This window comes from Chlamydotis macqueenii, chromosome 4 (genome assembly GCF_036417535.1).
Source record: "Chlamydotis macqueenii isolate bChlMac1 chromosome 4, bChlMac1.mat, whole genome shotgun sequence".
In the NCBI taxonomy this organism is placed as follows: domain Eukaryota; kingdom Metazoa; phylum Chordata; class Aves; order Otidiformes; family Otididae; genus Chlamydotis; species Chlamydotis macqueenii.
Genome location: NC_141559.1, coordinates 72866185 through 72881054, shown reverse-complemented (window position 1 = coordinate 72881054; position 14870 = coordinate 72866185). Strand labels below are relative to the sequence as shown.

The following is a 14870-nucleotide window of genomic DNA, read 5'->3' as shown; positions in this document are numbered from 1 at the left end:
ATGGCCTTGTCTCTTACGTGCTTCCTTTTGTCAGTTATTTCAGAGATGGATCATCCTCAGCCATCTTGGCTGGCTGCATTTGCAGATCCATACTTTAATGGCCTATCATCTGTTTGTCTCCTTGTCATGTGGGCAAAGTGCCTTTGACTTTAATGGAAATTATTTGCCTGGTTGAGTACTGACAGAACAACTTCATTTGATTATCTGTGATACAGAGTCCTTTAATGTACTTACATTCCCTTTCTCTGTACACACACACCCACACCCACCCTCACAGAGAATTTTTCTTCTGTTGCATTTCCCCAGCTCTCAGGTCACTGAGAGTACCTGCAAACCTCAGCAAACCACTTACCTCAAAGAGAAAGAGCACTGGAAGCGTGTCTTTGTGGCAAAACCTGACCTTGGATAACAAAAGTTTAGCTTTTCCCTGAATAAAAGATAATAAAGAATTTGGGAAACATTCAGATTAATAGGTAATATGTGAAAGAGCACTGTATAATAACAGCCATTTTCCAAGCACTTGCTTGGGATAGAACCAGTGTTTCAGGAATAAACAAGCAGCATCAGCGACATCTCGGTTGAACTGGAAAAGTGAAAGTCCAGAATGGCTTTCTGTAGCTACACTACGTGTTACACAAAGCAGTAGACGGCATGTCTCCTTGTTTTAAGAACGATGTTCTTGGGAAAGACCTTAATGTTTTAAATGCAGAATTATTTTTATAGAAGAACAATAGTGCACATAAACATGTAACTTCAAGCAAGCTGAGTTAAGGACCAAGTAATAAGTTGGCCTGTAGTTACGTTAGTTTTGCTGTTGGCTCCTAACTGCCTGATATGTGCTATGTACGTTATTCGTCAGCCTGTTTATCTCTGACTTGAGCTCAGGAATGCTTTCAGGAGATCTCCTGGGACTCATGGAGCTCCCAGAATCATTGCCCCCTCTGACCAGTCCTTCTATTTTCATCCTCCCACTTTGGTTTTGACCTCCTTTCTGCATTAAATTGTAAAGAAATGAAGAATGTTAAATATTTGCTTTTTGCCCGAGTTCTTGAATTTTTTATTATTGTATAAATATCTACGTGCCTATCTTGTTTAGTTTATAAAATGCTAGCTGTGAAAACCTCTTGTGGCAGTGTTGATGTTGAAAGGGTACTTAGGGAAGAATATTGATGTCTAGCAGTAAACTGATGTGTTCTGCAGAATTAGTGGTTGAAAACAGGTGAGTCACCAAAGGATGCTGCATCCAAGACAGGAAGACAAGGATGTTGCCTCAATAAGCACTGTTGGCATAGCAACCACAATATTTGTTTTTAATTATCTGGAACTTAACAGAGAAAACAGGAGTTAGGAATAAAAGATTGGTTGACAAAATGCTGCATTTCTGCCCACCCAAGCTTACACAAGATGAAAGGTGAATGACATCTGGGCACACAATGTTGTATTAAGTTTTTGAAATAAACCTTAAACCTGTGAGATTAAATTAGATTACCAGATGAAACCCCAGTGCAGGGGAGATCACAAATTTCTGATTGCAGTTAAAGGATAGATACTGCAGTATTTATTGTCTTATGGGACTGAATCCAGGCACACACCCAAATGTTCTCATTTATTAACGAAACTCAAATGTTCTGATCGGTGGTGCAAACGCTTTTGGGCCGGGCTGGTTTCCACGTATTGGTGCTCTACAGGGGGATATTAGAGGGACATATTGTTACTCCCTTAATCCATTCCAAATCCACTAAAGGAAAATAAGAACTGGCCTTTATTGTTGTGTGTTCAGAAATTAAACATTTACAATTGCACTAACGGAGTGTTTCATTAGGGTCACGTAACCAAGTAAATAGAATCTTAAATCAGAAAGTTTTTAAGAGGACTGTTTCGATCTTTTAATGACATCCTATCTTTGAAGTTCTTTCTTAATAACTAGATAAATCTTTTTTAATGCTTTTGTGTATCTTCTGTGTAAGATGTTGTGTTTTTTTTTTCTCTTCTGGCATCTCTAAATGACTCTTCAGTTGTCTTTCAGGGTTTGTCTTTTCTCTAGCAAATCGTTAGTATACATTAAACAAATGGTTTCACATAAGATGCAAAATCTAATCATATGGAGGATTAAAAGAGTTGCTGATATTGATACTACAACCAGTTTATTACTCCTGTTTATCCCTAGTTTTCCACATATTCTGACTATTTTAACATTTTGTAAGAAGATTATACATAGGCAGGAATCTACAGAGTGACACATGAATGACAGCTGAGCTCTGTAGGGTGTTAGAGAATTCACTTTGGGTATGGAAAACCAGGTTCAGATCCCATGTCTTTTTAGCATCCCTAAACAGGGCCCTCACTGGTGGACTGTTGGCGTGGAAGCTGAGAGTAGATTTGGCTTTTACTACCATAATCAAAAGCATCCATAATTTAAACAAAACAAAAGAAAAACCCCACAAACTTGTTCTCAGTTAGTTTTTCCGGGGAGTATGGATATTTCACATATAGCCTGTTTAACCAGCACAGCTTAGCCTGTGTTATCCAGTCATGACGTATTTTGCGCTTAAATTTCCTTATGACTTTTTGGAGCTTTATATAAGTAATTTTCTATAAATAATAAATATATAGCCAGCCATCACTTTCACATGTTGCAGTGTCACTATTACTCAGAAATTTGCAGTACCTCTCAAGTATTGCTCTATTTTTCCTGGTTCTAGAAATTCACATCAGAATTTCAGCTTAGTTTTTTCTGCAGTGGCAAAAAGAATTTTGAATTATGAGTAAAGCTTTCAGACCTAGAAGCAAAGTCTAATTGAAGATTCAATTATTTGTTTTAATCTCATGACTTTTAGGTCTTTTAAAATTAATTTTATTGGGCTGATTTGTGATGCTTGAAAACTTAATCAGCAAAACTTCATATCTTTTAAACACAATATAAATGAATTAAAATAAAACCTAAGTCACTAGGAAATCTGAGTCATTAGTTTTTTCTTTGAATGATTCATGTCTTCTAGCAACGTTAGGACAATATCAGGGCAATGCCACTTGTCATGCATCATTGAGCAGCCAGCAGCAAGCTTTAGAGTCTGCACGAGCTGTTACTAGGACACTGATGGATCCTCACACTGCAGTAACCCGTATTGTTGTGTGACCATCTAAAGCATGTGATTCACTCATATTGGATTTTTCTCTTGCAGATTGTGGGGGCTGTGGTTCAGAAATAAAAAATGGGCAGTCATTGGTTGCCTTGGACAAACACTGGCATTTGGGCTGTTTTAAGTGCAATACATGCGGCAAGCTACTGAATGCAGAGTACATCAGCAAGTAAGTTGAGTGGAGGAGCATTTTCACTCATTTTCAGTATTCTTTTAGTACCAAACAGTTAATTCAGTGTTGCATATCCTTTAGTTTGTGTTTATCAGTGTTTGGAGATACATAAAATATTAGTTATTATTACCTATATTATTTTCTAAATTGTATTAAATGCAGAAAAATTAAAATTAAGAGAAGTCGAATTTGTCCATTTACCTGGAAGGGGACTTGCCAAAGCTGTAGGAAGGCAATGGGTGGAGTATGCCCTTAGTTATCTGTGTTTGACATTGCTCTATGTGATGCTGTAATGCGAACAAGCAGATATTATCTTTTCCATGTGTTTCACATAAGCAAAAATGTTCTCAAAAAATTCATTAAGGAAATACGTATCAAGCATTTGCGCTACTCCAGACCCTTGTGCTGTCACATTTGGATTGAATGTGATGACAGCAATGAGAGACAGCACGAAGCACACACGCAGACCAAGTTTCATGTCAACACTCATATCAGTCAAGTGAGATACAGGGCTTCCACTGGCCAAGGCACCTGGGATTAATTTCTGCTTCAGAGAAGTGTGTTGATATGAAATTTTCCTAAACAGCTATGTAACTCAGTCACCAATGCCCAGAGATGATGGAGTTTCAGAGCTGATGTCCCACTGACTTTAAACAATTCTTTGGATTTAGATTAATACAAGCATAACATTTAATTTCACAGCTTGCACTGGAGGCTGAGAAAACAATATTTAATAAAAGAGTGTTCTTAAATAAGATTTTGCATTATCTCAAATGTTATCCTACTCTGCTGTATTTTCGTACAGTGCTTTTGTTACATGTTATTTAATAACAAAAACCCCATAAATTGTAAAGATATAGTTACTGTGAAATCCTCTTTTAAAAAAAGTTAAATAATAATAATAATTCCAGAGAAGAAACGTCCTTGCTTCAATTAATTAAATTAATTATTGCTGTAACTTATAGGTTAGTCTCTAAGCAATCCAGCTTGTATGCTATAAAATTAATTTTTATGTTTCTTCAGGGAAGTGTCCAATAAAATTGTGCCTCTGCTAATAAACCTGCTTATAACGAGCTGTTTTAGCATAGCACACTAAACATATTTAACTATGTTAAATATGGACCACAAAAGTGATCAGAGGGCTGGAGCACCTTTCCTATGAGGACAGGCTGGGAGAGTTGGGGCTGCTCAGCCTGGAGAAGAGAAGGCTCCGGGAGACCTTATTATAGTGGTCTTCCACTACCTAAAAGGGGCCTACAGGAAAGATGGGGAAAAACTCTTCAGCAGGGCTTAGTGTGATAGAACGAGGGGTAATGGTTTTAAAACAGAGGGAGGTAGATTCAGATTTTTTAAGGAAAAAAAATTTTTGCAATGAGGGTGATGAAACACTGGAGCAGGTTGCCCAGAGAAGTGGTGGATGCCCCATCCCTGGAAACATTTAAGGCCGGGTTGGACGGGGCTCTAAGCAACCTGATGTAGTTGGAGATGTCCCTGCTCTTTGCAGGGGGGTTGGACTGGATGACCTTTAAAGGTCCCTTCCAACTCTAACCATTCTATGATTCTATGTTTAACTTGCACTTTGAAACGGGAGAAAAGTCTCCAATTTCTTATAGAGTAATTTATTTTCGTTCATTGGTTTAGTGATTTAAATGTGAAGTTTTGTAAAATTGTGATCTAAACATAAAATTAACAAATAGGTTCATTTCATAGCAATAGCTCAGGTGTTCTGGTTCTGACTTTTAAAAATAAAAGCTAAGACTCCTGTTTTTATTCTCCATATTTTTAAATTGTCTTCTTAAATCACTTGTGGTGGTGAAGTAACTCTTCACGTCAGGCATGAACTGCTGCTGCTCAGATTGAAGTCTCTCAGTCATTACTGGCTTCCACTCAGCAGGTTCCCAAGTTGGTTAATCCATGACTGTCTTTAAGCAAGTCCAGTCAAGAATGTCAGTAGACTCAAGCGTTATTCAAAACCTGTTTCACAGACAAGATAGTCAGTTGAGAAATTACTCTGAAGTCTAAGCTAAGTACATCTTTTCCCATAGGAAAGTGCGATCATGGTAAACTCTGAAGGGCCAGAATAGTTCATTAACTAGTCAGTTCTTTACAAAATTAATAAATACAAGTATTGGAGGGGAGTAGGGGGTGGAATCCATAAACACCCTATGAAGTGTTGAAGCATTAGTAAATTTTAGCTGCATAATCTCCCAGTAAACCTGTAAGCCTAGCTAAAGCAATCTCTGTATGGCCTGTTATTCTTCCCTAGGGATGGCATTCCATACTGCGAAACGGACTATCATGCAAAGTTTGGTATCAGATGTGACAATTGTGAAAAGTACATCACAGGAAGAGTGCTTGAGGTAAGGAGAAACGTTCAAACACTTCTCAAAATGTACAAAGAGACTTGCTCTTTTGGATCTAGTCATATGCTCACAAGTGAGTGTTAATGCAGCAATTTAATGATACTTTTGTGAAATACTAGGAATTTTTTCTGTAATTCTTTTCTATTTCTTCTCTTAATGATTTGATAATACACATAATCTCTAAATGGATATTTGTTGTACTGGAGAATGTTCAGGTAGCAGAAGTAAGAAGTGGATGGGTCATCAGGCACATTTAATACTCACACTAAATTCCTTTGTAAATTCTACTCTTTGACTCTGTTTTACATAGAGTGAAGCTGCCTAAAAGCTAAAATTAATTATTTGAAATGTATTTTTGCACCTAGAAATGAGCTATATTGCAGGGGGCTTTTGAGTTTGTTGTTTAAAAAACAAGGAGGTTGTTTAGTGTAGGTGAATGTTTATACTTCATGCAAAAGAGATTTCCACATAGCTGACACAGAGTCAGAAATGGATGTATTCCTTTGATCTAAATAGAATTTATCCTTGGATCTAAGTATATGGTTATCCAATCAATGTTATGATTTATCCACTTTTTCTTTCTGCCCTTTCTCTGTATCTTGTGAAGCCCTAGCAGTACTGGAGTTAGAAGAGCTTCCCAGGTTGCTGTTCACTCCTTTCTCTTCATCAGTTAAGAAAGCCTGGAGAAGTCCCAAAGGACTTCCACCAGAGGAAGATCTGCTAGGAATCATACAAAGACTTAGCTATCCAAATGGTGGACAATTATAGCTATGGAAGGGACTGAGAAGCAAGTGAAGGAAACAATGGGTCCATACTAGATGGCATGGTGCAATGTTAGGGTTAGGCATGGGAGGCTTTTCAAATATCAAATGTTTTTACAGACATCTCAGAAAACAGACTTCTAATAAGGGATTTGAAAGAGTATAAAGACAACTTTCTCACTGTTTACAGATGGAGTCTCTCAAGTGAGAGAAGCAAAACAGGAGAAAACATTTAAAAACCTTCAAAAATGTAAGGGGTGACCAGCTGAAGCTGCTAGATGTTTTCAGAGATGTCAGCCTTTGATACCTGAATGAAAGGTGATAAGAGGGGGTAGGCTCTGGATGTGAAGCTAATTAACTTACATTTGATGTGGTAAGAGAGAGGTGAATGTAGAGAATGTCATGTTAAAAGCTATAGCAAATTTGGGGTGCTCTTACCCATAGCAGGTTACAGGGAGTGATTAATGCTGAGATGGGAGAAGAACAGAAGCTCCAGTTTCTCTACTGACTCTTGGTTTCACAATATTGTGTTTTTCTCTCCTGGTTCTTGCCTTGAGATGTCTGTACAAAAATACTCCTTTTATTTGGTAATATTCTACCGACAATATGGTTAAACAATAGCATGTGGTGTGATGTGATTAAGAACTGGGTCCTTACTGTCTCTCTGGATGATGAAAAAAAAATTGAAAAGATTTGCATAGTAACAGTGCTGAGTTGGATTTGTGAGACCTGGGGGCACATGTGGGGCATTCTGTTTCTTCTAACTGCTTGGTGAGAGCATACTGAACCGGAGGAGAGTTCCTTCTTTTTGTTATAGATAGGTCAAGAGCAAACTTGAGAAAAGTTAATTCTTTAAAGCTGTTGTAGGAATTTTACTATGACTGATTGTGTCTGTCATTGTAGTTCTAGGTGATGTTTTTGGTTAGTGCATGTGTGCCCCGCTCCTCTCCCCTTCCCCAGTATTGCTCTGATGACAGTGCTGTAGCACTGATTCTCTTCTTCCTTTGGTACTGGTGCAGGCTGGGAGCAACTTTGAAGTTTGTGGCATTTAACTGTGGAAAAAGTACTGATGCAGGATTCTGAAACCTTTTTAGAAAGAACATGAGGAGAAAAGTCTTTCATGATCTGTAAAAGCACAGCGGTGTCGGATAGTGTCACTGTCAAATAGGAAAGACAGGATGAAGTTAGTGTGAAGCAGGCAATGGATTTGAACAGTTACAGTGATATTTAATGTCTGGAAGCTTGTTACATCAACCTGAAAACTTTATGGTTTATAATCTTCTTTCCATAAGATTGTATAAAACTGTTGTTTTGTGTGCAACAAAACTAATGAAGCTTGAATATGAGTGAAATGTCCTATGTCCTAGCATTTTACTGTCACAATGGGTCCTGTTCCTCATGATGTCTCCTAAAATATCTGCTCCCATCCCCTTTGTTTCCTTGAGAAATATCTTCAGAGCTTTCTTTACATTTCCACTGCCTGTTTAGGTGGTCAAGAGGTGACAAATAGCGTGAGGCTCCTTCCATGATGATCAGCCTGTGATTTCTATGCGCCTTTGGACCTCTGTGAGGGATCACCTTCAATGGCTGTTGAGTTTCAGTGTTGACCATGAAGAGCAGTCAGATGGGGAGGCAGGATGCGCACCTCATTTCATTAGGAAGCTAAAATAAAAGTCATGACCTAAGCAAACAGATTTGAAAGAACGCAGAGACTGCATCTGCTGCTAACACAGTTGAGTCATTTGTTGTTCATCTGCAGCAGACAAACTTGTTTGAAAGGCTTGGAATTGAGGTTGATTCTTCTCTCTATCTGCTATCAAACTTGATGTGTGTCACCAGCCAGCTTGCTGGTACATTTGTGTATCTCCTGGTCGGGAGGATAAAAAAAAGAAAAAGTGGCCATGACTACTTTTTGTTATGAGCTGTATTTTTTTTTTTTTTTTGTGGAATTGTCTGAAATCCTGAAGCATTTTTTAAAACTTTGGTGTTTCTTTTTACCACCTTGAATATGATCTGGAGATACACAGAAATAATAGGACAAATTGCTGTTAAAGTGGGGGAGAATCTTGAGAGCAGTACTTACTAGGCAGAGGTATAGTCTCCCAAGGGAGCTGCTGGAAGCTGTCACCTAGATAGTATTAAAAAAAAGATTGGACAAGGCACTGGAAAATCCACATTAGGAAACAGTCCTGCAATGGCAAAGGGAGGGACTCTATGACCTAATAGGATTTTTTCCATCTCTGATTTCTGTGATAATGTCAGGAGAACAGCTGCTTCCACAATTATTCTGTGCCCAGATTTTAGGATATTGTCTGCCTTTCCAAAACTTGTTCATTTTAAGTGTTTATTCAGCAGAGGAGGAAGGGAGAGTCAACTGGTGTGAGTTACTGATAGCTTATAAAAATATGGCTGGTTTTGTAGGTTGCCAGCCAAATACTATGGTGATCTAGTTACTTAAATTCTTCCTTCAGCCCATTTTCTGAGGGCCAGATTCATTCTGTGTAGTAAATGGGCTTAAACACAGGACAGCTCTGTTTATAATTCCTTTCTTGTTTCTTTCTTCCCCTCCAGTCCACCTTGGCTTGCCCCCAGTCTCCCAGGGAACTTGTACTGGAAAAGCTACAAAAGAGGCTGAGCAGCTAATTTATGGAGACCGTAAATTCTTCTGTTTCTTTTAAAGGCAACAGTTTTGCTGTTCTTTTCACAAAAATCTTGCCCACCAGTGCTTTTATGGGCAAGGTTTGCTTTACTTGTGAAGCATACAGAGCAGTGTTTAGTGCAACATCAGTCCTCTCCTAGAAATTACTGTTTTATCCCTGACCATCTGTATTGATAAACCTGCTATCTTAACTGGGGCCCAAGAGGTGACTTGAGTTTACTTTATAATTTGACTTAAAATGCAGTGCAACTGAACACCTTTAGGGGGAAAAGGGTTTATTTTAGTGCGTATGCTATAGTTCTGTTCCCAATCTAGCAATAGCTAAAATCATGCAGTAACACAGAAAATAAACACATTTTAAAATAACAAGCTGTTGATTTTTATAACTAGCTATTTCCCTTTTGTCATGTTGCAATCCATTTCTCTGCATTTCACACTAAAAATATTTTTTCTCTCTTTTTCCATCACAAGCAGTTATTTATTAATTACAATTGCAACTTGTACATGTAGTAAAAATAGACAAAACAAGTGTAAATTGCCTCTTTTCTAAAAATACACTATATTTTGCATGATAATTCAAAGCCTGATACAAACCCCTTTCAATCAAGAAAACCCTTTCCATTTGTTTCATGGTCTTTAATCAGTCTTCTAGCTTTTTTGCTCAGAGGAGGCAGAGGAGGGTTGTCTGCCTGCTGGTCCTTCCTACACGGCAAGCCGTGCAGAGGCTTGGAAGGCTGTTGAAGTGCGTGGAGGAGCTGTGTGACAGCCTGTGATTCCTCCTGGTCCCCTCCTGGGGAACATGCCTGGGTTTCCTTAACGTCTGGTAGTCAGAAACTCAATTCCAGCAAACTCATTATTTGTTGCTATTTGTCACTGTCCTTCTGATACAGATTGATTTTTAGCTTTTTTTGTTTTTCTCTGCTTTAACTGATGAACTCTAAGGAGAATATATGGAGAACAGTCTAAGTTCCTCCCAACTTTTGTTTTGCAAAACTGAATGAGCCAAATACTTCTCTACTCAGAAAGCCAGCTCCAGGCTCTTCTGGTGATGCTGGTGGACCTTCTTCCTGTGTGTTCCCAACTGGAGCCACCTTCTGTCAGCATGGATGGGCATTGTACTCCAGATGATGCCTCACCACTACGTTGTGCAGTGGTAATAACCTCTTCCACTGTTTCTAAAGCAAGTACTTTCCCTGGTATGTCTCGCACTGAGTGTGGTTTTTTTTCTGTGGCTTCGTTACCATTGACAGCCTGTAGCAAGATACGAACTGGCAGAGGGGTTTCTCTTCATCTGCTATTTCAGCTAATGATGTTGTTAGAGGAAGCCTAGGTTGTTAGAGGAAGCCTTCATATCCAAATATAACCTCCTGGGAATGTTTTGATGGTAAATGTGGTATAGGCTGTGAGAGAGGATCCGGTGTGATTGCTTGGGTAGGCAACTGCAGCCTAGTGATGGCCAGGCTTAGTTGCCTCTTAGCAGACCTCCATGATGAACCATACAGGTAGCTAATAAACAAAACAGATCTCTGCCACTACTAGCTGGTGTTTTGAATTTCGTGGGAATAAAAGTTGACAGTGTAGCATGTTGGAAATTGTGCTTTGGAAAGGTTTTTGGGGGCTTATTTACATGGAACTGAACTGCTTCTGTAAGCACTGAGGGGTATTTTCAGGACTTGACTAGATTTCTGTCTGCAATTGTCCTGTGATTTACAGCTACACTGTGGTAGGCTGTGGTGTGAATGTGTCATACAAGTGCTGGTGAAAACAACCATATCACTTACTAAACATAAAGATGGATCCAACTGCTGTATTTGACATCCTAACAAGGCAGCATGGCACTCAATATAGGTGGGGAAAGAAAGGGTTAATGTTTTTTCTGGTTTACATGTATGTGTAAATGTCTAGAAAAGCATAATCAACATATTTTTTTTAAATCTATGAATCATAACTGTATGTTACTGTAAAAAAAGGGAACAAATGCAATAGGCACTAGGCAGGAAGGAGCCTAGAAATGTCACTTATTTATATGTCAATTAAATGCCACTTATACCTCAGTGACTTATTAATTAAAACATGATATTTTTTTTTGTATTTTTTTTTTGCTTTGCCCTAGGGTTGAGCTGCTTTTGTTTGCAGCTACATCTACTTAGTGAATCAATTGCCTTTCGCTTTGCAAAAGTCTCAGTGTAGCAGAGAGACGAGACTAATTCTTTGCAGCAGGGTGTACAAATTTCTGCCCGCAGTGTGGAAGAATGGTTCATTCTGAAATGTCTATTACCCTGCTGTTTCACTAACAACAAAACCTAGTGATGTGCGAAAGGTACTTGAGCAGCTTATAATATAAGCATTAATACTGAAACGTGCGATAAAAGCGACTCCGTCTATATGTAGGAAGGGTTTCCAGTAGCACGGGCAGCCTTGCAAAGGCTGTCAGAGCAGCGAAGGGATCCAAGTGTCAGTACTAGTCTTCAGTTAGAGACTGCTTTCTACGCCGGTTTTCTCCCATCACAAGAGAAGAAAGAAAACTGTCGAAAAAGATACATCTAAATAAATCAGCATTAGCTCTTGCGAAAGGAAACCATCTAAGGTAGGAGCATTAACTAGTACTTTCAATGCATAGTGTTTGCAGAGATGCAAGGCATTTTGCAGCTTGAGAACGGTCTCTGTTTTGGTGTCACTTGCATTTGTGTTTGCTGGTTTGCAAAAGCAGATTAATCATCAGTGCACGGTATCTAAACTTGGCTGCGTAAGTGTTAATTGGCAGCTGACTTAGACTTTCTGCTTTAAAGTAGACATCATTAAAAATACTATCAGCAAGCACATAAATAGCAATGCAAATGTTTTTGACCTTAGCTTTTAGCCTTTTCTGTAGCACAATTGTATTGTTTTAGATACATTCAGCTTATCTTTCTCCCATCCTCATCCTTTCCCTTTTTCAACTACCTCTTCTCTCCAGAAAGAGATACAGAGCTACACCTATCCATATTTATTTTCTGGACTGTTAAAAGCTCTCAATTGTTGACATGTCAGGAAAAAACAGTACATATTAAAAGAAACTAATTGTATAGTTTTTACCCTGTAAATCAGTTCTTAGGTTTATTGAGGTAGAGCACTGATTAGCATTTGGTGATAGATTAAGCTTGTTACATTTTTATCAAAATAAGAAATTCTGCAGACTATTTCTGTATAACACAAAAGAGAAGTTCAGAATTTGAGGGAAACTGGTTGATAGTGGAAAAAGAATGACTATTGCAGATTTTGTGGTTTTTTTTCAGTTGCTTGCTTGCTTTTCTGCTGAGGATTTAGCTCTCATATATGGGAAAAGTCCCTGGTAGTGCTGCTGTGTGTTTGTGCCTGTGTGGGTTGGTATGTGTTAGAGTTTTAGTGCATAGTTTGACTCCTGAGCCTGGCAGACAGATGTCCACTGACTTTTCCTGTTATGCAAAAATGTAGTACCAGTTAACTATCTTAAACTATCTTAATTGATGAATTAAAACATCAAAGCAGTGATTTTAGTAGTCACCTAGATATCTTCTGAGCCTCAGACACAAAGAGCATACAGTGTGCCAGTTACAATGCCCTTCTATGTGATGTGCTGCTCTGATGATGTATTATTACCTAGTACTATTTGCTGGCATTTGAATATTTTGACAGTTGCACTTTTTGGATGTCTTCAATTCCTCATCCTATTATTTTACATAATTCCTTTAATTTCTGGTGGTCTTCTGACTCATGCCTGGGGCACGCTGCGGTCGACCAGACCACTGCTCTGCAGTGCCCTATACCTAGCCATGATCCTGCCAACCACACAAGCACTGCCTCCAGCTGTCTCCTGTAACCATGACAGTGGTGCAGCAGTAAGTGCACTTAGTGACAATTGGCTTTGTTGATAAAGTATCTCCAGGATGCTGTAGCACATGTGACAACGGTTCAATGTGTCTGCTAATAGCAAGAAAGCAGCCTCAGCCTATGTGACTCGTTTCTTGTATCTTTAAGATTTTTCATCCTGGCAACCTTCAGCAATTTTTGTGCTTCTTCAAATTTCTTCTCTCCCCGCCTCAAGTAAGAACTTCTCAATGGTACCTTGAACTGGAAATGTGTGGATGAGTCTGAAAGTAGCAACTTCCTACTTCCAGGAAGGTCTGTTAATGTCAGTTCTGCATATGACAGTAGTATTTCCCGTCACAGCTAAATTTGGGGATCCAAAATATCAGCCCTTATTCGGGCACATATGGAGAGACAGCTTCTGTCCTCAGATGTCTGGATCACCATGACCAATGTGAAAAGAGCTGTGCTGGCTTCATCTGATAAATCAGACCGCCTCTCCAGGGCTGTTCGGTGTTGCTTGCAGCTTCATTCTTCGCATCTGAAATGGGTGGGCTAAATGCACAGCTGCAAAGTCAAAAAGGAAGGGGAACATGCCTGCAAGTCATCTTTCTCCTTCGCTCCCTCTCCCCTGTCAAGGGATAGCAGAAGTGAGAGCCAGCTGCAGCTTCTCTTGGCCTGTAAGTGGGTTTTAAGGAGTGGGAGAGGAAAGTGGAAAAGAAATGAAGGAGGTTGTTGAGCAAATGGAAAAGAGAAGCCTCTTCCAGTCTCAGTGGGTGGCAAGAAAAATTTACAAAGCTGAGAACAAAAAGACGAAAGGGGCAGATCACTCATTGCCTAACAAAAGCAACTGAGTGCAAAATCAGTGAATTTAGGCATGACAGACATTTTGATTTACAAGATCATGTACCAAATTCTGTAGAAAAAAATGCACTATTGGCCTTTTCCAGCTTATTCCAGACTGCAGCAGGGCTGAATTTGCTCCTGAGTCAGAACTTGTTCGCAGATGTCACAAAATGAGATTACAGTTATAATAGTGCTGATTGTTCTTTCTTTTTCTTAATTATTCCCTTTAGATTTTTAAATTTCTCCCGCAAACATTAGAAACTTCTCCTTCTGAGAGTCCGGTATATAGTAAGTTACTATCATTCTGAAATAAGTGTCCCCATTGGTACGTTCGATCTGCACTTTATACCTGGAAGAATAAAGAGTGTGGGAGGCAGTAAAAATGACTCAAATGTGAGTGGGAAGTCTCAAGGCTCTGCAAAGTACCGTGGGATGAGCCAGAACCAAGCCAATATGAAATAACCATACGTGTGAGACAGCTAAAGTTGTAAGTAATGCTGCAGGTGCATGCATTGAATGTTTCACATGACTGTTTCTTGGCGTCTAGTGGGATGATAAATGAATCCAGTAAGGAGAAGGGTTGATTCAAAACATTACACTACATTTAGACTCGTGTAAACCCCGTTGAAAATGGTTCATTTGCCCTGGCACTCTGCTGAAGTGACTCAGTGGTGAGTCAAGTCCACTGTGACTAAGAGAATTAGTAAGAGTTTTCCTCCACAGAATTCTCTCTTTGTCTCCTGGCTCTCACGCTTTTCTCTACTCGGCACTGTTGCATAACATAAGCAATAGATATTTTGCCAAATACCTCTGCCTTGATAATGTTGCCTGTCCCTTCATATCCAGTAGATGACATGACAGCTGTTTACTAACTTAACCAGTATTGTATACAGCTATTACTGAGTAATCCTTGTTCTTTTCTAGCATATGCAAAACTCTGGCTTTCCTGTAAATGTGAATGGAGATCTTATGTGGTTACACTTACAGCTGGTAACTGAGCACAGTCTTCTCCTCCAAGCAGCAAAGTTATCTGATTTTCTGAATATCGTCACTCTATTCTGAGAATACCCCATAGAATCCAGTTTACGGAGCACGTATAGTCCA

At 39.1% G+C, this 14870-nt stretch overlaps 1 protein-coding gene across 11 annotated transcripts in view; it reads left to right on the top strand.

The window, feature by feature from the left end:
* Positions 1 to 14870, top strand: part of ABLIM2 (actin binding LIM protein family member 2) — a 148677-nt gene that overhangs the window by 67822 nt on the left and 65985 nt on the right. For all 11 annotated transcript variants that reach the window (XM_086746343.1, XM_086746337.1, XM_086746342.1 and 8 more), the window contains exons 5-6: positions 3183 to 3309; positions 5579 to 5672. In XM_086746343.1, the coding sequence (XP_086602469.1) occupies positions 3183 to 3309; positions 5579 to 5672 (221 nt within the window). The remainder of the gene's footprint in view (positions 1 to 3182; positions 3310 to 5578; positions 5673 to 14870) is intronic.